Raw genomic sequence first — 26,096 nt, 5'->3', positions numbered from 1 at the left:
AATTTAAAAACTCAAAACCAAAAAGTGTCACTTTGTAGAAAAATGTCAGACCTCGACGATCATCTTGACGGTGGGCAGGGTGGTGGAGATGTTCTGGGGGTGAGGTGGTCGCACGGTGATGGGAACACAGCCGGCGTACAGACAGCCATAAAAAGCTGCAATCAGGTCGATACCTACAGGACACACAGAAACACACACGTGAACTCACACACACAGAGGGTTGAGGGATCGCTCTGGTTCTCTCAAATTTAAAAATGTTGTTCTGTAGAAACAGTCTTCAGCATCGTGTCTGACCTGGCGGGTAAACCAGAGCGACGTGGTCTCCCTCCTGCAGACCCGCTCTCTCCATGAGCAGAGCCGCCACTCGCTCAGCCCTCTTATGGAGCTGCAGACAGGTGAGGGAGCTGGACACCGCCCCCTGGAGGAGTGGAGGGAAGGTTATTAAGTATCAGCATTGTATGATAAATTGATCAATCGCTTTATCTCAGCAAGAGAGTTTTAAGAAGTATGGTCAGAGGTGTGTGTTGTTACCCTGGAGCTGAGCAGGGTGTAGAGGACGTGATCTGGTGTCGTCTGAGCTCTCCACTGCAAAACCTCGGACAGGAACAGGAACTGAGAAACACAATTAGAGCTCAGGTTATCCCAAACAGTCAGGATTTTGTCACCCTGAGCACTTTGAATTGAAGTGTTTGGACTTTGTGCAATCAGTGTGATGACCAAAGCCTAGAGCTGAAACACATTCATCTCCTTAAGCTGTGATTTAGTAATAAATGTGACTTATAATACAATACTACTGATAATAACTAATACACTTATAGATGTACTTTACTGTGAGTGCAGACGTCGTCATGTTTACCATAAAAATGCATCAAACAGTTTTAAAGAAGACAAATAGTAATAGTAATAAAGTGTCTCACAGAGAAGTTGGACATTTGTGCACACAAGTAGTCAAAGTTCTCACACGTTTGAGCTGAAATTGGGAAATGCATATGTAATAAACATTTGTATTCACTGTATCAATACTGCTGACTGAGCATCACTTTTTACTGGAGCAGCAAAAAGTCTCTGCCGTCTATCAAACATTAAAGTGTTTTAATCGATATCATAGAGAGAAATCTCAAAGCAGGAAAGAAACTATCTGCTGATGCGTCAAATTGCCCCTGAAGAATACATTTACAAGCACTTTACAGAAACCTTTTCCTCGTCTGGGAGCTTAAAGAGTGATTTTGATCAAAAGTTGTTTGAAACTCCTGATGAAGTCAAAATTGTCACCTGTGCTTTTACTCTAAAATGTCAAAATTTAAATTGGTAACTCATCAAAACAGGCTCGACCTTTAGCAGCACTGAATTTATTCATCAAGATTTCAAAGGGTTTCAGGAAAATAAGCCATCCATTGAATTGAATATTATTTCAAAAAGCATTGATTGTGTGTCTATGATTTTTACCTGGTCATTGTCGTCAGTCTGTCCTAAATCTCTGCCGCTGGCCTGAGCGATTCTCTTCCCTGACACCAGATTCCCCACCATCACAGAGGCAGGTCCGATCTCTGCATCACACACACACACACACACACACACACACACATTAACAAGAATCATCTTCAAACCTAAAAACATGCACAGACAAGATGACATTCTCATGAACGCAAACCCCGTTTTCCCACCTGGTTGTTTCTGCCGGGGTTTGGGCAGGTTGGTGACGCAGGTGTGGGGACACATGAGGACGTTGCAGGGGTGCAGCCCCCCCTCCAGATACAGCTGCTTGATCTCTGACAGGTGGATGCCGCCCAGTGGAGTCTTAGGAAGAGTGTTAGCGGGGACCAGAGCGAGGCAGAACACGCCCACGCCGTGGATACTGTCAATGGCCTGTTGACCAGAGAGAGAGAGTGTGTGAGAGAGAGAGAGGGTGGGAGGGGCCGTCAGAGGAAGGTGGGATTATCTGCTGATGCGTAATTATTGTGAAATTATGGCTTAACCTTTGTGTTGTCTTTACCTGACCCACCTTTGCTAAAGCTCTAAAATAAAGCTGCTTTATTGAATTTTGAACCTAAATCTGTTCTGCATGAAGAAAGCACCTGTCAGCCATCACAAACACTATGGCAACTGTTTTGTTAGGAGAGAGTTCACAGTTTGTTCTTTAGGTTAGTTTGAAAATGAACAATAATTCACACAAGAACTGAATCTTTGTTAATCTTCTGAACTAAAAAAGAAATGTAAGTGTTTAATGGAATAAGTGGAATGATTACAATAATGTGAAAGGTGATGTACCTGCAACACGCGGCTCATCCACTGGAAGCTGTCCTCCTCGGTGGAGTCAGGTCTCTGCTCTGCCACGACCACAATCCTCTCGTCCCTAAGCACCGTCACAGAGAACACCGCTATCCTGCAGGACGGAGGAGAAAAAACATGACTCAGTGCAGCCTTCTTTTACACCTCATCTTTAGTTCATCATCTTTTTATCTATTTCATCATACTGTAGCCTTTACTGGAAATAAGACTGGCTAAAAAAAATTGTTACATGTAAGAAAATCATTTATAAGCTGATGGTGTAAAGTCTCTATTGACCCCTGTATCCATCCAGAGAGAGGATGTCTAGCTAGTTTATTCCCCTAAATACCTCAAAGTGAATCTGAGTGACAGGTTAGTGATAAATTATGGGCAACAAGATGAAAAATATTAACAACAGTTTGATCACACATTAGCAGTACATATTTTTGCATGCATACAAATGTGATTGTCTCTGCAGGGGCATTTCACTCTTTTCCTTTGAGCTCACGTGACAAAAAACTTGTTGCAACGCTGCATATAAAAATGCATCTTTTTTACTTTATTTAATCGTCCTTGTCGGGTCCCTAAGATACAAATTTGGCATCAGGAAATGGTTGGTAGAAAAGTGTTTAGAACTAGACTACAGGAGCCTTTAGTAAGTGATTTAAGATGTTTTTTTCTATAGAGCAAGCTTTAAGTGTAAGAATAACTTACACTGAAACACAGGTGTGATGAAAATCAATCATTATGTGTAAAAGATGTTGGATGTTTGATTAAAGGTTGTTTCACTGCAGAGGGATTAGAGTTTGTTGGATGCAGGTGTTGTCCTTGATTCACTCCACATACCGCAGTGTACTTTCTATTGATTCTGCCTTAAAGCCGAGCTGCAGCAGATGTAAACACAGGTTCAGTCGTGTACAGGGCGGAGTGAACGAACAAGAGAGGAATGATATTCTAATCACACCACAAACACTCGGCTGGTTTTATAGTAAACAAACAGTGGTTCTCCAGTGCTGGAGGTAATAAAACATCAAGACATGACAAACACAGGCAGACACTTCAAGATGACAGGGACTGAGCTTTGCATGAGCGGCCAAACAGCAGACTCATTTAATCCCATTCCCCAACTTTTTTCTATTCATTTTTGATTGTTAATGTAAAGAGTTGATGTCACAAGCTGTGATTTATACGTGTTGTACTTTATAGATTAGAAATAAACTCAGCCTCCAGCTTTAAAACCCTGAATTAAGCCAGATGTGGAATTTCCTCGAATGGCCAGTAGGTGGCAAATCCACTCGTCGTAAAAAAAGAAGTCGGATTGTATACAAGTCGATGAGAAAATTTGCCAACTTCTTCCTCTGTTAACATTTTCTTAGTTAGTTTATGGTATTCATGGTGGCCTAGCAGTTGAGTCGGGCTGCAGTCCACGTTGCAGCGGTTTTGAGTTTGAATCCCCCATGAGCCTTTGCTGCCTGTCACCGCCCACTCTCTCCTCCAAACACTTCCTGTCTCTCTTCAGCTGTCTTACCCGAAAGTCAAAAATAAAGCTAGTAAGTATTTACTAACTCCTCACTCCTCTCCAGCTCCACCCTCGAGTCCAAATATGGTCAGCTGAGCTCAACGCCTAAGGAGACCTTGGAAGGAGCTGGGAATTGTTGATGAGGAGAGGGCAACTTGAATATCTCGCTTAGCCTGCAGACAATGCAATGTGGCTCTTCAATAAGTGGTAGAACATGAGTGAATTAAAAAGTCCATCTTGAACTGTCATTGAAAATTAAAAAATGAATATGCTGACACTTAAAATCAAATGTGATCTAGTTTTGATCAATGAAGAGAATTATTGTTTTTCCTCTGAGGTATTTCATGTGAAGTGAGTAACAAAGTGACTGTTCATCATTCTCTCACACCTCTAGTTAAGATCAGCGTATTAAACAGACTAATGCAGTACAATCTTTCTATAAGTTCTTGATTCGACTGCTTAATTTATTTTACAGGGGACAAGCCATCAGACCCCAGACCTACCTACTTTTTCACTCCAGTTGGCCTTCAGAAGAAAGTAAATCAAAGTTTTGTTAAATTCTTTAATCCACAATCATTTTAATCTGGGTAGGTTTGAACTAAGGGACTTCATCTCTGCTACAGGAGCTTTTTCTTTATACTTTAAACGTCATCAGACTCTGTCAGCTAAAAGATGGATTTCCCCCTCGGTGGTCTTGGACACAATTAAACTTTCCCCTATTACTGTTTCTGGATGCACCCACTATTGCTCTACTTTATTAGATTTATTATGCGTGGGATGATTGCTCGTTAATCATCACGACAGTAAATGTTTCAGTATTGGACATCTGGCTGGTTTTCAACTACTGTTGAAGGGAATGATTAAAACGTGGAGTGACTTCTGAACGCTCCCCTGGGTGTTCTGCTCCACATGTGAGAGCATAAAATAAAGAGAACAGTCTCCCACTCTCACCTGCCCCTGTAGACGAATTTCATTGGCTCCACCGCCAGTGCCGTGGCGACGATGTCGTCGGCGTTGTGCCTCCGCCCGCTCACCATAATGAGGCCGTCCATCTTGCCCGTGATGAAGCAGAGGCCGCCGGGGCCGATGAATCCCAGCAGGCCGGTCCGCACGAAGGCGTACTCGCTGATCAGCCCCCCACTGGAGCTCACCGGGTAAACCTGCAAACACAGATTTTTAAATGAGGACTTTCTATTGACTTGCCACACTGCTGCTCTTTATAAGTGAATGTTTTAAACCAACGGCAACTGTAGAGGAGTCCACTCCAAAAAAATATCCCTGCTGAATGTCACAGTTTATTTCACATCGAGAAAAACTCAATTTAAGGTAGCTCAAGATATTTCAGGATTCATGTCAAATAAAAGAGTTTTTAATGTGAAACACAAACAACTTTAACAACATATGTCTTTGTTGAATTAAAATTGTCTGAGTTCAGTAACTAATGTACATTTTTACTAATATGAGGGACGTCTGTTTTAAACAGACGATAACAAGCTGAAGGAGGCGCCGTCATGTCACTGTGAACACAGAGCTGAATTTGAGATAGATCCTGTATTAATATTCAGAATGTCAAATATTATACTTTGAAGTCTGTTTGTATTTTGTAAGCTCACCTCAAAGGTGTTCTTAGTCATGCCTGTGAGGCCGTAGTAGGAGGTGCCGGTGGCGATGGAGCAGACACAGAGCTCACCGATCTCATCCGTCTGACAGAGCTGAGGGACGCCTTCTGGTTTCACCACACACACCAAACCTGAGGGGCGAGGGAGAGCGAGAATACAGGCTTAACATCTTTGAAATATCTTCTCTTGCCAGTATGCTAACATTATTTTCCACACAGGGGAAACAGAGCGGCATCATCTGCTCCACATGTACCTGTTTATGGGAATAAACTGAGTTAACGTCACAGTTTGAGCTTAAAGTAGGTTCTTCTGACCCAGATATGACATCTACTCCTGTCTGGGTCTACCCATAACCAGGTTACCCAAGGAAGTAGGGAATGAGAACTTCAAAGCAGGTAACACTTCAAAATCAGGAGTTCTTGCAAGAATATTTTATTGTTATTTTCACAACAAATAATACACATAACTGACTGTATCTGTGAGGATTTATAAGGAGTTATTGATCAACATGTGGTTTACATTTCAAGATGTTTAATCTTCTGTTTTTAGATGGATTTTCTCTTATTGTAAGGCTGGTCAGAAACACTACATCAGCAAAGCCAACAGGTTTGTTTTCCAGGTGTTGGTCAGGCTGTAGTTCCCATGTCTACCACTGAGTGGTGCACTTTGACAGCAACATGACGTGTCTGTTCTGCAGAGAGGAGCTCAGAGTTTGTGACAGTGATGTTTGACTCGCTGCAGCAGTCTGAGTGTTTTGATCAGCAGGGTTTACACGCGTCTTTCTGCAGATTACTGCCTGCTTTATGGATTATAAGAGACAGACTTTCACTTTCTCATGTGTGAATTCTTTTTTTTACGTCATTCGTCTGCAATAACAAAAATCATTTGAGGAATAAACAGCTTTCCTTATTGAGTATGATGGAAGAAAAGGGCTTGATTTAAATCATATTTATCTCTTTCATCTGTTATTTATTCTATGCCTGAAAGTTTTGGGATACACTGCATGTTTCTTCAATGGGTAAACACAAACGGTATTTAAATCTTGTAATGCTTTCATCTATGCTGCTGTTGTTTCATAACCAAGAGTGCAACTCTTAATCCATATCTGTTCATACTTATCGAGGTATAGCTTTCATTTATTGTTCAAAGGCTTTTTAAAACTAAAGTCTATACTTTTTTTAGTATAAAGTTATATTTAATAATTACTGTCTTTATAGTCCTACTGTCATTTTCACCAGGACCTTAGTTCCTAACATGTTTTATTATTCATTATAGGAATATAAATACAAGGCACATAAAGAAAACATAAAAGCATGAGAGTAGAAGCTTACACATGGCTCGTATGAAAACCACATGTTCAGGAATTACAAAAAAGCCTTTTCTTAAATCCTGTAATAATTGCACCGTATGATGAAATCATCTTTAAAGTAACGTTCATCCATAGTTGTCCACTTGTTTATCATCAGGTGTTAATTGATAGTCTTTAAAGTAATTTTGAAAATAGGTGTTTTCTTGTCTTTGTAGGATATGTAACAGATTTTTGGGATAAATTGTTTGAGAGATTCAGAATTGAATCTGTAGATTTTGCTAGTGTAAATGCGCCCTGACTCATTGAAGTCTATAACGCTGTTAATCCTGCAGGAGAGCAAGAGCCGAGTACCAGAACCAAATGGATATGTAAATGAAGGAGGTTGTAGGACAGGACAGGGCTGTGTGTGTGTGTGTGTGTGTGTGTGTGTGTGTGTGTGTGTGTACAGGGCTTCTTTACTGCTTTATATCAGTATCTCTGTATAACAGGGTTCACTGTTGTTCGTGGACTTTTCATTAGGAGCTGAAAAGATGATTTATTAGGTCCTAAAAGCTTCTTTATGTCCTCAATCACCTTGTTAAAACTATCACTGTGACTTTGTCCCTTGATGACAAAAGACGGCTGCCATATTGAAAACTTTTGTTGAATCGGCATTGAAGCACGTAACTCGTTTGGTCAAGAGGAGAAAGAGCGCTCTTAAAATTGGACATTGATGAAAAGGAGAGGCTGCACATTTACACGCCCTGAAAACTAATTTTACGATTTGATGGACTTAATGGAGTTTTTGCTTTTCAGTGCGAGACGACGCTGAGGGCCGACAGTTTAACTCTTCAGAGGAGGAGAGAGCTCAGTGGTCACTGCCTTCAGCATTAACACACAGAAAACACACACCTGTATGTGTGTAATTAGCCTTCATTTGATTCTGACTGTTAAAGGAATATAGCTGCAAGGTTGTGATACATAACAAGATTTTAACTGGTCAGTAATCTCCGTTGACAACACACAAAACAACAATCGATGACAAGATTGGAATTTGTAAATGAGACAATATTGATCAAAACAATACTTTTCACACTCAGCTTTGTTGGGTAAAATAAAGACGCAGATAAAAAAGAAATGAGATCTCAAGATAGATCAGATGTAAATTTTCTGATCACAAGCAGCTGGCACTCGCAATTTTGCTGCTAAGAGCCATCACAACAAAAACTAAACAAGAAGATCATGAATAAGAACAGATATTTACTGCTTTGTTTCATTACCTTCTTTTCAGTGTTTGATGCTTTCTAAACATTTCAGCTGGAACAAAAACACTTTTGGTGCTTCACTGGGAACACAACTTGAGATGCAATTTATGATCGCACATTTCACATTTGTAATGCAACTCTCAACTTTAGAGTGCTCAAAGTGACAAGTTGGAAACATGTATCATTGAAGAAGCGTTTCTCTTTTTCTTTACTCTCAGAGACTGCCTCCATTTTGCTGAACTTTAACTACCGTAAAACTTTTATGAATAACCCGGGCTTATATTTAAAGTTTTATGGTATAATGATTTATGAGGCCCGAGATAACCACAACCAGATATACACCACAAACATTTTGTTTTAACCATCAACGTGTAAAATCAAAAGTATTAACTCTATCATAGTATGACCTCCTTCATTTGTGGAACAAAAATCTTCTTTCTTAAAACTCCACCTTCTGTTAAAATGTCTAATCTTTTAACTCAACCCTCACCTTAAGCCCTTTACAGATCATGATTCTGCAACAACGTCCTGCCATCAGTAAGACTTTGTACTTATACATGCATCTGCAATGGCATAATAATGGCTTCCTGGTGTGTGATTTCACATTGCAATACGGTTTTTCGAGAAAGGATGAACAGTGGGAGAGTCAAACACACAAACATTCATACTGTACATGCACACACAGACTGTTCAGCCATGCCGGCACCGATGTCACACATCGTCGGTGTCGTCACTACACAACCGCACATTGTAGACAAGGCATAAAAGGGGCGTGCATATCCCAACATAAACTGGCAATTTGTAAGCAACTTTAGACACCAACACACACACACACACACACACACACACACACACACACACACACACACACACGTACCTCCAGGTGTGACAGTCCCCACGTCCTGCACGGTGAGCACTGAGAGGCGTTCTTCTGTGTCGACCCTGACGACCCCGTATGTCAGACCCTGCATGGAAAGAACGCCTCGGCCTGGAGGCTGACTGCTGTCCTCCACCGGCCTGAACACAAAACACAAACACGCCCACACTATTATTAATCTGCACTACACTGATGAACTAACAGAACAGAGCTGCAGTGCAGATATGGACATTCACACAGTGTGGTGTTTGTTTAAATGTTTGTCACTGAGCAGCTTTATGTGATGACTTGTGTACACACTATGAATGTAAATGAATGTCTGTGCGTGTTTGACTGTGCAGCACCATCCGGCTCTGTGATTGGTTGATTAGTTATTGCGCTGTGATCACAGTGTGTGTGTTGCAGAGGGAAATGGACTTCTCCTCTTTGTGTGTATTTGAATATGCGTGATTGTGTGTTTACAGGGTGTACCTTATGTGGGTGTGTTTGAATAGGTGTGTGTGCATGAGACTGTTTGCATACTTCAGTGTGTGTGTGTGTGTGTGTGTGTGTGTGTGTGTGTGTGTGTGTTTGCACATGCAGATGTTTGCATGATCATTGTAGGTAAATCAGAGCTTGTGTGTGTATATGTGTGTGTGTGTGTGTGTGTGTGTGTGTGTGTGTGTGTGTGTGTGTGTGTGTTTGCACATGCAGATGTTTGCATGATCAGTGTAGGTAAATCAGAGCTTGTGTGTGTATATGTGTGTGTGTGTGCGTGTGTGTGTGTGTGTGTGTGTGTACCTTCTGATGGCCACTGTCAGGGCCTCAGGGGAACTGGCGCAGGGACAGATGACGTCGGCTCTCAGCCCTTTAGTCTGAAAGACGTTGAGGAAGGCATCGCAGGAGGAGATGGACCCTGACGGACAGAAACACAAACAAACTGTCACAAATGTTTCAGCTCAGGAGATGAAACACTTCTACACAAACTGCTGATGTTAAACAGGAACTCAGACTGCCCTTCATTTACGTTCTTAACCAATCTGTCTGCATCAAATATATCAGCTCACTGATCAGGACAGTTACTGATAATGGTTTCAATCTAAATGCCTCTACTTACAACATTGGAACTTTGAAAAAATCGACTTAAGACCAGAGGTTGATAATTACTTATTGTAAAGTACCGGATGCCAGAATTGTAGGAAAGTCGCTGTTTAAGTCTCTAACCATGTGTTGTACTTTGTATGAGCATCATATGAAATTTCTTTCAAGTTTTTTTGGGGCCTTTTTTCCTTTTTTAGAAAATCAAAGCTCTGTCTTTAATCTTCATTTCATACTGACAGCAAAAAAGTATGTTATAGACTTTGTTTTACAGTACTCAATAACCCTGGTAAATTAGTGAAATCAAATTGATTTCTTTTTCAAGGTTTCTAATAATTGTATTTTATTTTGAAAGCTACCTGAAGCAGTTTTTCCACCATCCTCCGTTTGATTTAATATTTTTCCACCTCTGAGAGCCTCTTCATTTGGTTTGTGTACTCTGTGTGAACACTCTCAAAAATAATTTCCACTCGAGGGTCCACTTCATGAGGTGATTTTATCTGCATCAGTCTCCATCAGTGGATTGAACTCAGGTGTAGGTTGAGTGTGCTCATATTTCAAAAGCTGCTTACAGACAAGGAGTAGTTTATAACTGGGACACAGCTCTTGAAAACAACTGATGAGCTAACACGGGCTGTTTCATAAGGATTAATTAATAATATATGGTTTCTCTTTGGTTGTTTGAAGGTTTCATTAAGGTTGTTTTCTAGGATCAGTTAAAAATGTTTTCATGTTTTGACAACAGAATTTTTCTAGTCAAATTAAAATGATATTGAAACCTGTTTTGATACCACTTCGACAAAAATAAAAGTCCTAGGCAGTCAACGTTGTGTCATTTCTAGTTTTCGATTATTAAGTATTGAAAATGTTGACAACAGTAGTTAGAGTAAGGACTAAAAATTGCAAAACTACAAGAAAAGACAGAAATTCTCTGGTTTCTAAATGTTATTTTTGAGTCTTTTTTTCCTTTCCAGTCATGCTTAAAATCATTTATTGTCCCAAATGTTCGTAGTCGGACACCTTCTGCTCTATTCCTGTAAAGTGACCCAGTTTGCTGAATCCCTGGAGAGTTTATCCACTTCTCTGACATTCTCTATCTCAGATACACCTCTCTAAACTCTGCTGTTAGAGAAAAACGCTCGGCTGTGGAGGCTCAGTGTGACCTTACAGGGGTTTGATCCGTCGGCCACCAGCAGCATGCGCAGCGAGCTCAGGTTGATGTCTTTCTGGTCTTTGTGGGCGACCAGAGCCCAGTGCATGTCTCTGGACTTCACACAAGCTACCTTAGCTGCAGGGGGAACACACACACACACACACACACACACACACAGAGAGAGACGGTGAGGACATTAGCATTTAATCTGTTTGACTGACAGCTGAATGGAGAGAAATGACTGAGCAGAGTGGCAGGTGGAGTGTGAGTCTGACCTTTGTACTGGCACACTTTCTGGATCCATGACAGAGGGTTGACCTTCATCAGCGAGTAGGGGACGCTGATCACGTGCATCATGTTCATCACACTCTGCACAATGCGGGCACAAATAATGACACATCACGGCTTAAAGCTAAAAGGGTTAACTCAAAGGAATCATATTGCAGATAAACTGACAAATACATTTAATTTAAAAGGAAAAATAATCCAGAGTGATGGAAACAGGGAGGTTTTTGGTCTCGTATTTTTTCTCTTCCGGCAATTTGTCTCAAACTCGAGCAACATCGAAGCTTAAGGCAGCGTCACTGTGTTTAGCTCAGACTGAGACAAACTGCCAGTTATCTGGAGCCAGCAGACCAGAGACATCTGAAGGGATTGCACTGGATCAGAAGATCTAAAACTTTCTGTGGTTTGTGGACCAGAAACAGAGTTTCTTAGTTAACTCTGTGAAAAACTGGAACATAGTGTATCCCAGAACTTGATATATATGCTGAGATTTTTTGGATCATTTTTTACACTTTGTAGTAACAATCTGGATGAGCTGAAGCTGTCTATTTGCTCTCGCAGACAGACCTGAGCAGTTTATTAAAGTAGTGCAGACTGCTAGCCAACGCTTTATTTTTATTTTATTTTTTTAATATTTGGGGGAAATGAGAGGAAAGGACAGTGGATTGAGGGGATGACATGCAGTAAATGTGAGTCAAACAAAGGGCCGATGATGCGAGGGCTGTAGCCTCTGAACATGGGACGCACAATTTAGCCACTGAGAAAAACCGGTGCCCTGTACCAAGAATTTTATGGGACTGGACCACTGTGGCTACATTTATCATGATCTATTACAAACGTATTACTATTTATCATGTTTTAATTGCGCTTAATTTTTCAGTTATATTTTTAGCTTTTCGCAGTTCAGAAAATAAATGTATTCATTGTTAGATTTATATCTCATAGTATGTTCATGAATCTTTGCATGTGTCTGGGTGCATAAACACATTTTTATGTTACTATCCTTCCTTCTCTAATCTTTGGATTGCTGCTGGTTGTTGTTGTGTTTTACATATAATGGCAAAGGTCTGTCTACTTTTGCTGATTTTTTAATTACATTTTTACAGGTGACTGAACTCGGTGTCCATGATAACACTGAGGTCTTACCGTCAGGATGCCGTGCCACAGGCCTACGTCCTTCTTAAAGTCCAGAACGTTCACGATGGTTTCCGCTACAAAGAGGGAGAGAAAATTGTTAGATGTCTACTTTATGACCTTGGCACTGAAGCATGTCTGTGTGAGGATGTGTGTTTGTGTGTGTGTGTGTGTGTGTGCGTGTGTGCTCTCATACCCTCAGTGTAGCTGCAGGACTGTGTGAGAGCCTGGCAGTGTGTGAGCAGAGCGATCCTCGTCACCGTGACTCCCAGCACGCTGCCGTCTTTACAGGTTTTATACTGACACACAAACAACAGACGATCAGATTTTAAATGATGAGTTGAAATTGTGGAGTTCTCTGTAGAATTTCAAAAAAAATCTTAAAATGCAAATTAATGAATGATTACAGAACTCCCATGATTCCCCGCTAGCCTCAACGTCATCTTTTGTTATTGTAATATTGATTGAGAGCCCCCATGGCGGCAGAAATCGACATAGTGTATCTTTAACAAACTATGTTTTAAATCACTTTTCTGTAATTTAGCTTTTTAAGTCATTAAATCTGGAAAAGCTGCAGCACAACACGACTCAAACAGCAGCGGTTGGTAAGGAAACCAGAGGAATGTTAACCTCAGTCATCAGACAGACTAAAGTCCCAGCTTGTGTTGAAGTTTCCTCCAACACGTCTTCATTGTGTGGTTATTAGCTCACCTCTATGTAAGCAGTGTCGTTGTTTGCATCTTTGATGTGAGGGAACCAGTCTCTGGGAGGTTTGGAAAGGTGCTTCGATTCGGTTACAAACCACAACAACTTGGGCCAACCTGCAGGAAGGAGAGGCCAAAGTGAGGGAAAGTTCATTCTTCTGTTCAATTTAATTAACAAAGTAAGACACATATTCACACCCCTGACACAAGCACTTTGTATCTGAAATTCAAATGGTCCATCTGTTATTTAAATACAAAAAAATTTAAATTCACAGTTCACATATTACAATTACTGTGAAGAACTTTTGGTTTGTTTTCTCTTTTGCTTCCGTAGGTCTAAAAGAAGCATCAGCATTAATGTCAGTCTGTTTCATAACCAGATAAAAATCCCTCACAGGAGCTTTGATTAAAACATTATAGAAATAAAAACAAAATTTCCCTTTAATGTTTTTTTATGTAGCGTTATGATTATTTTTTAAGTTTGGGCCCCGAGAGTCCACATCGCTGCCTCTTTTTCTTTAGCGTTTTCATTATGTGCACTGAGACAGACTTCCCCTCCCCCACAGAGAAACATCTTTCACGATTCAACGGTGATTGATGGTTTTCACTCTCACCTTTGAACTGCGGGATCTCTCCTGTTGCGCTCTTGGGCAGGCCTTTGTGACAGGCGTCACTGGTCAGCGCCACGGTAACCCCACAGCTGCCCAACAAGAAGCCAATCTGCTGACTGCCAGCATCCTATTGGAGGATAAAGGTTTGTTAAAAACTGTAGAGGGTTAACGTTTTACAACTCATCAGTTTTGATTTAATGAATCCTAATAGTTTTTATAAATGTGCAGGTGGACGTGTTAGCTGTTTGTCAGGAGGCTCTCCTCCCTCAACTCCACCTCTTTGCCTGTTTCTAGACTGATTGAGAGTTAGGATGGTATAACATTTCCAATATGGCGCCTATTTTAAGGTCTTCATAACGCCTCTTCAGAAACCAAAGAGTGATGTCATTGAGACTACGTCCATGTTTCATACCATCTATGGATAATAAATCAAATATAGGAAAAGTCTTCTTCTTGAGGATCTTCTTCAATCACAGACAAACAATAGCTTCTATTTATCATGAGGATTTAGAAAAAGGGAAAGGATATAAAGGATTTTTTATCTACTTTTCCAAAACCATTACACACAAAACGACGGCTTAAACAAAAAAAGCCATGAACACCTTGACTCATTAGTTTTCATTTGCTCTTTTTAACCTTGCAGTTGTCTGTTAACATGCAGCCCAGGTGAGGGTATGAGAGGTAAGATTTGCTGCAAAGCTGCCGCTGTGATTCTGCAGCCGAAAGAGATATTTTATGGAAAATCCTGCAGCAGAAAAGCAGGGGTGACCAACGTGCAGCAAAAGACATTTTCTGCTGCAGCATTAACCGCCGCGTAACCATGCCGACCCTACACTCACAGTGCTGCAAGGACGAGCCGCCATGTCTCACACAGGCTCCAGAGTGAGCAGAAACTGTCAAGTGATACAGCCAGCGGCTGAAAAAAACCCATATAACAGGCATTTTGTTTTTCAGCTTTCAGAAACCTTTCTGACGGTGTCGGGGCTTCTACCCTTCAGACATGTCAGGTGTGAGGAGGTGATGACTCACAGATCTGCAGCTGTGACCTGAGAGATGACAGGATTCTGTGTGTGATGGCGGGGCAGCAGGAGGGCTTGTTTCTGGCTTGTCACACTTGTTGGGTCTCTGACTTGTTTTTCTCCTCTCAGTGCAGTCTCGATCTTTTTCAGAAATACTTGATGCAAGCAAACAACTTAAGACTGGAGAACAAAAACACTCTGAGCTCTGGCCCAAAGATTTCGTCTGGAGCTCCAAGACAGAAACTGCCCAATAACATGATGCCCAGGGTTTCTTTGAGCTAGCAGTGCTATTAGGAATGCTTAAGTATGGTAAGCTGGCTGGCAGTTTAGCAACACCAAACACAACAGTGAAAACCACAACATGGAGGATTGTGGTCGTAGCTGTGGTTTTGTTGTGTAGTGTTGGTTTTTAGGATAATAAAAAGAGATTTGAGATTGAATTTTATTTCCTTTTGTCCAAGGCTCCTTTAATAGACTTTTCTGTTTTTATAAGATGGCTGTTGTTGGTGAGAATTCAATCTCTAGCAGGAGCTCAAACAGTCTGGACAGCTTTCTGAGATTTGTGATCCTTCCTTGTTATTGTGATACAAAAAGACAGGTTTATTAAACTGTATTTACAACTTTAAAAAAACCTCCTCCGGTCGGAAAATGTCTAATATTTCAACAGCTTGCAGAAATACAGACATTTCCTGACATAGAACAGAAGTGAAATAAAACACAGCAGGCATTTGGAGAAGCTGACTTCGAGGTAAAACACAGATTGTGGCTGAAACAGAGAGGATTAAGGATACACTGCTGCGCTTTAAAAAATAAAATTACCTGACCTTCCACAGAGAAACTAATCCTGTGCCTGACTGAAAATATAGGAAGGGGACTGGGCGGCAGCAGCGTACGATCCAGATAAGCTACAGACAGACTGTTAAAGATATTTTTACAGATGGATTGGGATTTTAAAATGTACCTTGCGACTTAGAGGGACCTCTATTGGAACAGGGACCACCTCTGCCAGCAGACAGCCGTAAAAGGCTACCATGAACGCCACAGGGTCGTTGTTAGGAAACACCAATGCCACCTGAGGGAGGGAAGGGAGACAGAGACGGGTGAGAATCAGCCAATGCTTCAATCTCTGCAGCCCGATACATAAGTTTAATTCTCAGTAGTCTGAGAGCTACAAGAACGAGTTGTTATTAAGTTACCATAGCATTTATCTGAAGACTAAATACAGCTGGTGTTTATTAAGTTTGCTGGATGACTCATGTTCTCTGCCATTGCTTTGCAAACTGTTGAAAGTAATACAATGAAGAAAATTAAATCACTGTTTTGATAAATATAAGGAGGTTGCCATGTCATTCTGTCCGTGTTCAAAAGAATCATTTGACTTTTGGAAGACATCCTCATGATTTTTTTTGCTGAGAGTAAGATGGTAAAATCAACACCAGTCTCACATCTATCCATTAAGTTCAGTGTGTTTCATTGGCATGAACGTAAAAGAGACAATGCTGCAGAAACTTCATTTATCTATCTCTTCATCTACCTATTAATTATGAATCTGGGGTTTTCAGAGTATTAGCCTAGCTTAGCATAACACTTCTTATGCAATTCTAGCAGTCTGTTAATGTGAAGAAGAATCAGGTTAGCTGTTTCCACCAGTTTGCAAATACATACAAAAAAACACAAGATTTGGCATTTATGTGGGCTGCCAAAAAGATTTGAAACACAACATGTGGCTCCAGAGACATAATATTGTTTTTTTTATTCAAGTATCTTGCACTGATGATTCACTGCAGTCCAATTTGGACTAACAAAAAGCAATGTCACGAGCCTAAAAAGGTCGGAAAAGTAAAAACTGAGGGATTTTTCTTTTAGATGAGGGGCGAGCGTGACTCACCCGATCACCTGGCCGAACCATCGGCTCCTGCTTGCTGCCCAGTTTGTGGAGGATGTTGTAGGCAAGCTTGATGCTGCGAGACCACAGCTTTCCTGCAGAGAGAAGGACACAGGATACAAATGTGTCAGTGTGTGCGAGAGCGAGGGAGTGTGTGTGTGTGTGTGTGTTGTTGGATTTCTATTTTGAGGACAAAGTCGATCAGGGGAAAAGAAAAACAACCTAAAGTGACATTTAAGACTTTTAAGCAGTCGGCAGAGGTACCAAGAGAATTGGTCCTGTTTACCTGGATTATACTTAAAAGTGAGTGTTGCCTAATGCACTTCAGGTGGACAGGTGCAGGAAAATATGAAATATTTTTTATATAAAAACAAAATAAAAGTGCTTAATTCCCTGCTGACAGTGTGCTGGAGCTAAGCTCTCCTTTTGCATGATTTTATTTTCCAGCACACCTGAGCACCATCAACTTAGTGTGATGACAGATTATCCTGAAGAGAAGGACAGAAATACACTTCATGTTTGTAGTCACAAGTATTAGTTGTTATGTAATTACAGGTTTGGAAATATACAGTCCAAAACCTGTAGCTGGGACTACCAATGCAGAAGTGTTTCAGATTCTTTACATTTCAAAATGTGTTCATATTTTTTGCGGTTTCAGCCTGTGTTTGATTTAAAAAATATATTTTTAGACACTAATTGCGCCGTTTATTTGCGCACTTCCCCCTGATGTCATACAGAAACTTTCCAGTGATCATGAAAACAATTCCACCCCTGTATGACTTTACAATAAATGATCCGTTGATAAAGTCTGTAGATATTACTTTGACATTATTATTATTAATATTATAAGGTCTTAAATTATTAAAGGGATGTTAGTGACACTTCAACAACGTCTGTGGAGAAATTCAGAGCCGTTACAAGGATACCAGTTCTTAAAGTAGAAACATTCAGAGTGACTCGTCGTGAGTGCAGCAGCAGACGTAACTTAATTATCTGATTTTACTGTTAACCAATAAAGTAAATGTCTGTTTGAACTAAAGTAGCGTCTGGTTACCATATGTGAGGACGTAGAGGGGCTTCCCTGCTGTATCCAGGCTGGTGAGGCAGGGGGCTTTAGGGGAGATGGTTCCCCAGCGTTGGAGCGCAGCCTCCAGGGACGGGGGCCAGTTGGTGACCACCCCCAGTGCCTCTCCCCGAACTGGCATCATCTCCGCCCCCTCCGGCCGCGGCTGGTTGGGGTCCGGCTGCTGGACTGGAGGTCAGAGGACGGATAAAGTCGTCAGCTTTCAGGAGCAGTCAGCTCACAAACCTTTTTTTTGTTTGCTCCACAGTTTGTTGGCTGGTTGTGGAAACAGCTCATGGAATCATTTCAGCACTTACAGGGAGCTGTAAAGAAGCTGTAATCACACTGTTATACACTGATTCTTCATTAAACTTGCCTGTTATCAACACAGATGTAAAATGGAAATGCAAAATATAAGACATGCTGTTGGTGTTAATGGAAAGTAATGGCTCCAAAGATTTTAAAACTAGTATGTGTATGTAACATACTCATAGATCATTGAGCTGAAGTGCAATACTGTGGTGGGAGCGATGACTGTCAATATATGACACCTTATGAGACTGTTCTACTTTGAATACTAACTATCATTATTTATCACTACTTGTTACATTTTAATTGCACTTAATTTTACAGATTACAGACTGATTGTATATCTTATAGTAAACATATGAACATGTGTATGGGTGAATAAACACACTCTAATGCTGCAATAGAATGGCAGAACATGAAAGTGCACAATATTAAGTATAAAGTAAGCAAATTAAGGGAAGTATTTCAGAGTCTAAATGAGTAACAGGTACAAAAGGCTTTGAAACTGGTCTGATTGCTCCATTAGAGAAAGAGAAACAGACTCACATCCTTATTTTAAGTGTCCAGCAACATTGTGAAGAAGATCTCTACAGAGATGCAGTTTTGAAATCTCTATCAGCTACAAGACTCCATTGATAAAAACTGTAATTTCACCTTCACTACATAGGAGTAAGTGGGTGCTTTAAATCCCCTGGCTGGCTGAGAGAAAGGCATCTGAGGGTCAGGATTTGGCAGGATTCAACCTTGAGCCATTGTCATCAAATGTGAATACAGACAGCCAGAAAAATAGTTTTCCATGCAAGGAGACAGTACAGTTTCTGAAATAAAAGATCCTCTAGAGACAACACTTCAAGACAAAGATAGAAAAAGCAGCCAGGTGGTGAGAGCAAAGTAAACAGGAGACAGACGAGACGATCTGCAGACATCTCTGAGCTCAAGTAAAATATACATTTTGAAGGTGCTTAGTGAAGAACTTTGTGTCCTTTCAGGAGCAGTCAGATCAACATCTGGACCCTGTTATCTTTGATGTTACTCTTTGGACGGAGTCATTCTTTACACTGACATTAAGGGTGTTAGGCAGATGTGGAGGTACAGGATGGTGTGAAAACATCAAAATTAAAAGTGAAGCAATTTAAGGAGTAACGCTTGCTGACTAGAAAGTGAATACACTTTTCAGAACTATAAAGAAGATCTATAATGTCATAGTTTTGCTTTTAGTGGAGACGCTTGCGTTAACATTAACAAGAAAAACTGAAGAGATTCTCAGAGTGCAGGAGCAGGCGGATTGGGTTCTCTCCCTCTGCTCTGCGAGTGCTGCTGCATTATCTCTCCGACCTTCATTGATGCTGATTCTTTTCTTTATTCAGCCCCACCGCCTCTCTAGCATCCAGCCAGCAGGCTCTGACTTTAGTCCCAGGGGAGAAATATCCGCTATCATCACTCCACAATCTTTGTCTCTGTGCACAAGCTCATGCTGCAGGGAGCCATGATGCCAAGATGGTGAACGTACTGAATCTACGAGGCTGTATTTAAATGTGAATAAACTTTATCTGTGTGGACTTATTGACAGAGCTATCAACAGTTTAAAGGTATGAACTATTACAAATACATTTAAATTACAAAATGTAAAAGCAGTAAATTGTCAAATTTTAGAAGCTGGAACAATGATTGTAATTTGCATGGTTTTAAAAATATTAGAAAATTGTTGCCAATTAAATCATATGTCACTCAACATACTATTTACTATTTACTAATTATTTCGTACATATTTTGTAACATTTTTATATGTTTCAAAGCAAAAATCTTAATAAGTAGTAGAAAATCGGATGAGGGGGAAATTATTTAGATACCTGAAATCACAGTTTAATCAAATTAAATAAGTTTTCTTTATGCATTGAGTAAATAATATTCTACACTCATGGTTGCAGTTAAATCCTAACGCGGGTGTATCTCCCTCACAAGGCCTCATTTTGGAGGGTAGCCGAACCCCTGTACAAAAGGACCATGCAGGGTTCTCAAATGTCCAACACAAGACTTTCAGAGAACCATGACTCATGACTCCCGTGTATGAAGAGATAGATTGGAAAAACACAGTGCAACTTAAAAAAAAAAAGAAAACCAAACAGACAGAAACACGAGTCATGCAGGATCAAAGACAGTTTCTAACCCTCCAGAAGTTCATCAAAGTCATCGACAAAGAACTCCCGGAGCGGAGGCCTGCGCGGCTGCTTCAGCGTGTTCACGAGCTGCTGGATTTTAGCGGACACACGACTGCTGACTGGAACACCTGTAAGAACCCCAGACACATACACACGCCGTGAGGAAAAAGTTTTGGGGCTTAGTCTTCACAGTGGAAAGGAAGAGTTGAGGCCTGGAAGGCTTGCAAGAGAGTCTTGTTTACCTTCTCACTTGAGAAAATCCTTCAAACGTAATGTCTTTTTGGACTAAAATCTCCTGAATTCTGGTCCAAATTTCTAGAAATTTGGAAAATGTACTTCAAGATTTAGAAACACTGGGCCTCATTCAGCAGCATTTGTCTAAATCTCTGTCATATTTCCTATTTTATGTCATATCCAAATGCATCAAATACTCTCAACCTATTCACCCTACTCTCCGACTTCATATTTAAATTCAGTTTAATAGCTGATTGTTTGTTGTCGGGTTGTTTTTTATTGTTATTTGGTAACCAAACTTGTGCTTGGTCAACTTAACACGCCTGAGCAGTGTGTGTCAGCCACAGAAAGTATTACTTTATGTCTTCATGCATGTTACCAGGTAAGAACACCTGCACAGGCTGTGTGATCAGCAGAGCTCAGGGAGAGATCACGGCCAGTTGCAGAACTGAATATCCAGAGATTGTTGACACGAGTCGTGGCAGAAATACACGTTAAAAATATGTGTACAATCAGATTGTCAAATTATTTACACCATTCACTACAGTTTGACTTTCTGTGACTGTAGAAAATTAACAAGGCAGTTCAGAACTGCCTTAATCAATTTAATATTCCTGTCTTAAATATCCTGTGAGGATTTTATGCTGTTAATGAAACAGACTGAAATAAACATGAATACCGCTATTGGCTACAAAACTTAGGCTGAAGATAGATTGATTTTTTCGGTTTCATTATTTATTTTCCTATCATCCCTGCTGCAAGGTACTGTAGGTTTCAGATGAGGCAATTAACAAAATTCGGCCAAAACAACCTCTTTTAAAGCTTTCCACGACAAACATTCCTAGCGAGTTGCATGTAAGACGTTTAAAATAAAGACGGATGAGGTTATTTTTCAGAAAATGTATTTGCAAGAACAGGACGCAATCAGAAAAGGATTATGGTGTGTCTCTTTTTCCACAGAGTTTGCCCAAATGGACATACCGGTAAGATGAAAGTTCCTCTCAATAACTCCAACAAAAAGTAAATGGAAGTAATGCATTCGATTATTTATGGAGGTTATCCAAGGCAAACTCTGAATAAAGATACAGGAGCGGCAGCAGCAGCAGCAGCAGCACTGCAGCCTCCTATGTGGACTCAGTTTGTTACACGCACTGAGCTCAGCGGAGAGGAGGAGAGTTAACCACGGATGCACTTCTTGTGCTGCTGTGCATGAAAGCTTCACAAATAAAAAAAGCAGCTGGTTTAAAACAAAGGATAATATCAGGCTCAATACGCCAATACCAATATTTTCTAATATGACTAACCTGCCCAGCAATGAGTTGCACCAGCTTAGAGTAAGTTCTAACGTAGCTAGTTTCAACATAAGTTCTTACTTAAGTTGAGTTTAGGCTCTACTTAGTACATTGAAGGTGTTGCACCGGCTGAGATAGTTCCAACATCGACAGACGTTTCATCTTAAGTCTTACACCTAGCTCCTAGCAGGTGTAAAGTACTCTGTTAAATACGGTTGTCAAGGTGATCGTATTGAGAGGTGAGATAACGTGGATGATGAGGAGGTAGGGAGGGGTTTAACCCGCTGTTTGGTGTCAGCTTTGCGTTTTCTGTAATGGATTACATCCCTCAAAAATGTATAATGACTTTGATTTTACTCGTGCTTTAGTTTGACATGAGCAGAGAAGATGTAATCTATACACAAAACACTACCGCAGTTCAATAACCTCACGTTGTTGTTAACGATTTTACCACTCCACGACAGCGTTTTTCTTTGACCCTAGCTGAAGATTAAGGATGAAGGCATTTGGTTTAGTGTGGACGAACTTGAACAGAGCTTGTGCAACGGGCCACTGATGTTTTATATTAATCAAGGAATCACTTAAAATGAGCTAAATTTGATTATATGACATTCAAGTTTTTATAAGATCCTATGTTGCTCTATATAAGACAAGTAAAAGCAAGATATTAAGTGCTTTTGTCACTGATGAATTTCAGGGATCAATTTTCAGCATAAAAAAGGAGCAGATCGTGGAAACAAACTAAAATAAGAGATGTGGTTGTGTTTCGCTACCCGCATGAGGCCCATGTGTTTCTTAAGCAATTCATTCAATTCTCAGCTTGAATGGACCACAGACTGTGGTCAGTGTGATCAGCTCTCACTTTACTAGCTGTGACTGCGTGATCGTGAAGCATGCTGAAAAAGAACAGAGATGCTCACTCAGCTTTCCTTGAAACATAAAAGGTAAAACAAAAACAAAAAAGACCAATCTGTTCATCCAGGGGAGTGACATGAACAGACACGGTGTAATTGGTCCGTTCTCTGAGGCGATGGTCCAATTTGAGCTCACCTCCTGATTAAGGAGTTTCTATTTCTGTCCGACTGTCTTCACCATCTTTATTCAGAGGCTCCATTTGGGAGCAGCTAAAGGTTCAACAGCAGGAGAGGGGGGGGGGGGGTTTGACGCTTACCATCGCCGGTCTCCATGCGCTCTGCGTTGCCGTACTTCTGTGTGTTCCTAGCGATGGTTCCCATGTTGGACATGTGGTGACGCTCCGTGTGGGTGTGAGACGAGTCGGACGAGTAACCCGTCACATCCGGGGGGGCCGAGTGGTTCTCTGCAGACAGATGGAGAGAGAACAGCAAGAGAGATGTAAACAGTCAAACAGCCAGTGGTGACTCAGATCTATCACTGAGCTCTTTGTCGAGTGTTTTGTTTTGTTGCCATAACGGACAGTTAAACACGTTATGATGATCATTTCTTTGCTCTTTAATTTAGGTCACATTCCTGTCACACACAGGAGATAATGAGGTCTGGCAGGATGGGAAATCTATTCAACACAATACCTGCTCCAAACAATCTCTCTTTGTGTACTCACACTAAAATAAATGCTACATGTTTGATACAACATGTGACATCTCTAAACTAAACTAAAGTATGAGTTCAATGTCACTGTCACAAATTTCAATAACACTTTTTTTTTTATCAGCAGCTTGTCACACGTGAGGTAAATATTACTATCCATTTATAAACTGGCATCAATTCTTCGCCTTAACTTGCTTTTGATGGCAACCACTTATATGAGGTAGTGACATAAGATAGCATGGACATTCTCTACAAAATGTGATTTTTTAATTTTGCATTAGGGTAATCATGAATTAATAACTGTAAATGTGACTTCACAAGCAATTGTTGACGACTCTTTTGGACTCATACTTTCAGCAGAAAACATGTCAACAGTATTGTATTTTAAGTTACTCAAATATAAGATGAGTAAAATGGAAACCATCATTTAAAATAAACCCTTGATTCAAGTCTTAAATAGGCTTGAGAGTGTGCATTCTCAGACAGAAAATAAACTTGACTTGACCTATAAACTGTCTGTTTTCCTGGGAAGTTAGAACTCTGAGTCCAAGAAGTGAAAGTTATGTCATTTGTGACGATGAAATAATTTCTCTGGTCGGTGTTTACTGTGTCTTACCGTCTGATTCCAGCGGTGGCGGCCACAGCATGTCAGATCCAAACTCACAGGATCGTCTCAGAGATCCTCCGTTCTCTGCGACACTTAGAACTCCCTTCCTTTTTAGAGACAGGTGGCCGATACCTACATGCACACACACAGTACAGGAGTAATAGTCAGGTTTATAAATAAAATAACATGAGACTGCAATCAGTCTTTAAAGTTAGCGTGTAGTTTTGATTGTCATGAGTAAAAACATATAAAGGTAATCAGGCAGCAGCCAAAAAGAAGCAACATTTGGTGTATAAATGAAGATAAAGAGAGTGAGCCTCTCTATTTAGAGCTGGATAATAAAAAGTGAAACATGTTGCACTTAAGAAAGTAATTGTCAACGCTGAATGCAATTGCTAACTCTTTCAATAATCAACCAGGTTTGTAAATCTGAGTTGTGAATTTCTGTTTCAAACTGGTTCCAGGTTAATGTATTCTAAGTTGATGTACTCCTCTACAACAATAAATTGATGACCTTTGGGTTGTGGACAAAACAAGATATTTAAAGATGTTGTCTTAAGCTGTTAAGACACATTAAAAAAAAAATTCTAACATTTCTTAGACGACCAACGGATGTGATTTAATGACTTAAAAATGACTGATTACTTGCAGTCTGAGAAATTTTAAAATTAAAATTAAAATTAAACGATAAAAGTGCACCATGGCATTTACTGTGGAGAATGTGTCCAATAGCGAGAATCCAGAGGTTTAACATTAAAATGCACAGAAGAAGAGTCCTTTCTTTACATTCACAGCCTAACTCTGTTTTTAACCCTTCATTAAGAGCCAACATCAATCAGAAAGAACAACAGCTGCTTTAATGGTTTTTAGACAAAATGAGGCTTCTTTCTGTCTCAGTTGTACTGACACACAAACAAACCCGCTCCACAAACCCAGTAGGAAACAGTTCAGTCTTACCGTGGTGTGACTGGGACAGGTGGCTCTGCTGGTGGTGTGACTGGCCCAGGTGACTGTGCGCCAGGTGTGAGTGCGCCAGGTGCGAGATGTGTGCGTGCGCCAGCGAGTCGGCTAGCCGCCCGGCGTTGCCACTGCCTCCGCTCTGCGTCGACGAGGAGGAGGAGGAGGTGGAGCCCAGGTGGGCGGGGCCTAAATGGGAAGGGCGGCTCATCCAGTGCTCCATGCCCGACATGTCGTCGCCCGGCCCCGCCTCCTCCTCTGAGCCCGACGAGGAGTCTGAGCACAGGGGGGACAGGCCTATTGAGAGTCAGTGTCAGACATTATTGGTCAGCATTAAACATTGGCACAACATTAACACTAAAAATGTTAACAGAGAGCATGAACAGTCAGTGAAGTCCACAACCCTATCCTTCTTCCTGCATCTTATCCCGTCTCCTCCTCTCCTATTTTTCAAGCCCCACACACTTTCGGCAGATGGCTGTTCATCATGAGGCTGGTTTTGCCCCTGCTTTCTGCCACTGTAAGTTTGCTAAATGTGGCCAATATATATATTAAAATTCAATATTTATTAAATGTTTCAAATGCTGGTCATTCAGAAAGCAGCTCCACAGGTGAGCCTTGTTATGATAAACCTTTGCATGTATAGTTTATTGTCTCAAGTAAAGAAGCAGAGCATTAAGAAACACTTTAATCACTGACGTTTCATGAGTGGCAGAGCAGACTCCTGCTCTCAAGCTGGCAGAGCCAAAATGTCAATAATTAGTCAGCTTAAGTAGAAGAGCAACAAGAAGCAATTAAGTTTAAAACTGGCTTCAGGCTGCACATCAGAGAAGAGCCACAGAGACAGAAACTTAATCTTTAAACAAGAGGTAATCATCTGAGCACACAGGAGCAGGAAAAAAAGAGAGGCTGAATTAACACTAATTCAAACAGAAATCTGAAGTTAGAAAAAGACTTTCCACCAAGATTTCTCTGAACTCTTCTCTTTCTCTAAATGTCTCTAACCTGATTTCAGGTTCATGTGACGCTCTGCGGAGGTGTCAAGTTGGATTAAGGTTTTTCTCAAAAGGTTAAAAGGGAAATTGCCGCTGAACAAAGTTATTACATTTCCTTCATTAAAATTAAATCAAAACCAAATGATATGTTCATCTCTGATTATGTGAAATATAATGAGCTCAGATTTTAGTTAAAGGTCAACTTCAACC

The 26,096-nt window shown here is 40.6% G+C and overlaps 1 protein-coding gene across 4 annotated transcripts in view; it reads right to left on the bottom strand.

Moving 5' to 3' along the window:
* Window positions 1-26,096, bottom strand: part of LOC132994075 (disco-interacting protein 2 homolog C-like) — a 60,049-nt gene that overhangs the window by 15,053 nt on the left and 18,900 nt on the right. For 2 of the 4 annotated variants that reach the window (XM_061064189.1, XM_061064191.1), the window contains 23 exons: window positions 24,892-25,188; window positions 23,944-24,066; window positions 22,933-23,079; window positions 20,244-20,363; window positions 17,759-17,956; window positions 16,708-16,799; window positions 15,781-15,891; window positions 13,804-13,927; window positions 13,197-13,306; window positions 12,682-12,784; window positions 12,498-12,562; window positions 11,342-11,435; window positions 11,082-11,201; window positions 9,617-9,731; window positions 8,837-8,976; window positions 5,401-5,537; window positions 4,739-4,947; window positions 2,269-2,383; window positions 1,665-1,866; window positions 1,447-1,547; window positions 532-612; window positions 295-418; window positions 52-173 (listed from right to left, as the gene is read on the bottom strand). In XM_061064189.1, coding sequence (XP_060920172.1) covers window positions 52-173; window positions 295-418; window positions 532-612; window positions 1,447-1,547; window positions 1,665-1,866; window positions 2,269-2,383; window positions 4,739-4,947; window positions 5,401-5,537; window positions 8,837-8,976; window positions 9,617-9,731; window positions 11,082-11,201; window positions 11,342-11,435; window positions 12,498-12,562; window positions 12,682-12,784; window positions 13,197-13,306; window positions 13,804-13,927; window positions 15,781-15,891; window positions 16,708-16,799; window positions 17,759-17,956; window positions 20,244-20,363; window positions 22,933-23,079; window positions 23,944-24,066; window positions 24,892-25,188 — 3,050 coding nt within the window. The remainder of the gene's footprint in view (window positions 1-51; window positions 174-294; window positions 419-531; window positions 613-1,446; window positions 1,548-1,664; window positions 1,867-2,268; window positions 2,384-4,738; window positions 4,948-5,400; window positions 5,538-8,836; window positions 8,977-9,616; window positions 9,732-11,081; window positions 11,202-11,341; window positions 11,436-12,497; window positions 12,563-12,681; window positions 12,785-13,196; window positions 13,307-13,803; window positions 13,928-15,780; window positions 15,892-16,707; window positions 16,800-17,758; window positions 17,957-20,243; window positions 20,364-22,932; window positions 23,080-23,943; window positions 24,067-24,891; window positions 25,189-26,096) is intronic. The other 2 variants (XM_061064190.1, XM_061064192.1) reach the window with 2 other exon arrangements.

Source organism: Labrus mixtus, chromosome 19 (genome assembly GCF_963584025.1).
Source record: "Labrus mixtus chromosome 19, fLabMix1.1, whole genome shotgun sequence".
Lineage (NCBI taxonomy): Eukaryota > Metazoa > Chordata > Actinopteri > Labriformes > Labridae > Labrus > Labrus mixtus.
The sequence above is the reverse complement of the archived record's forward strand: the minus strand, read 5'-3'. Positions and strand labels throughout refer to the sequence as shown.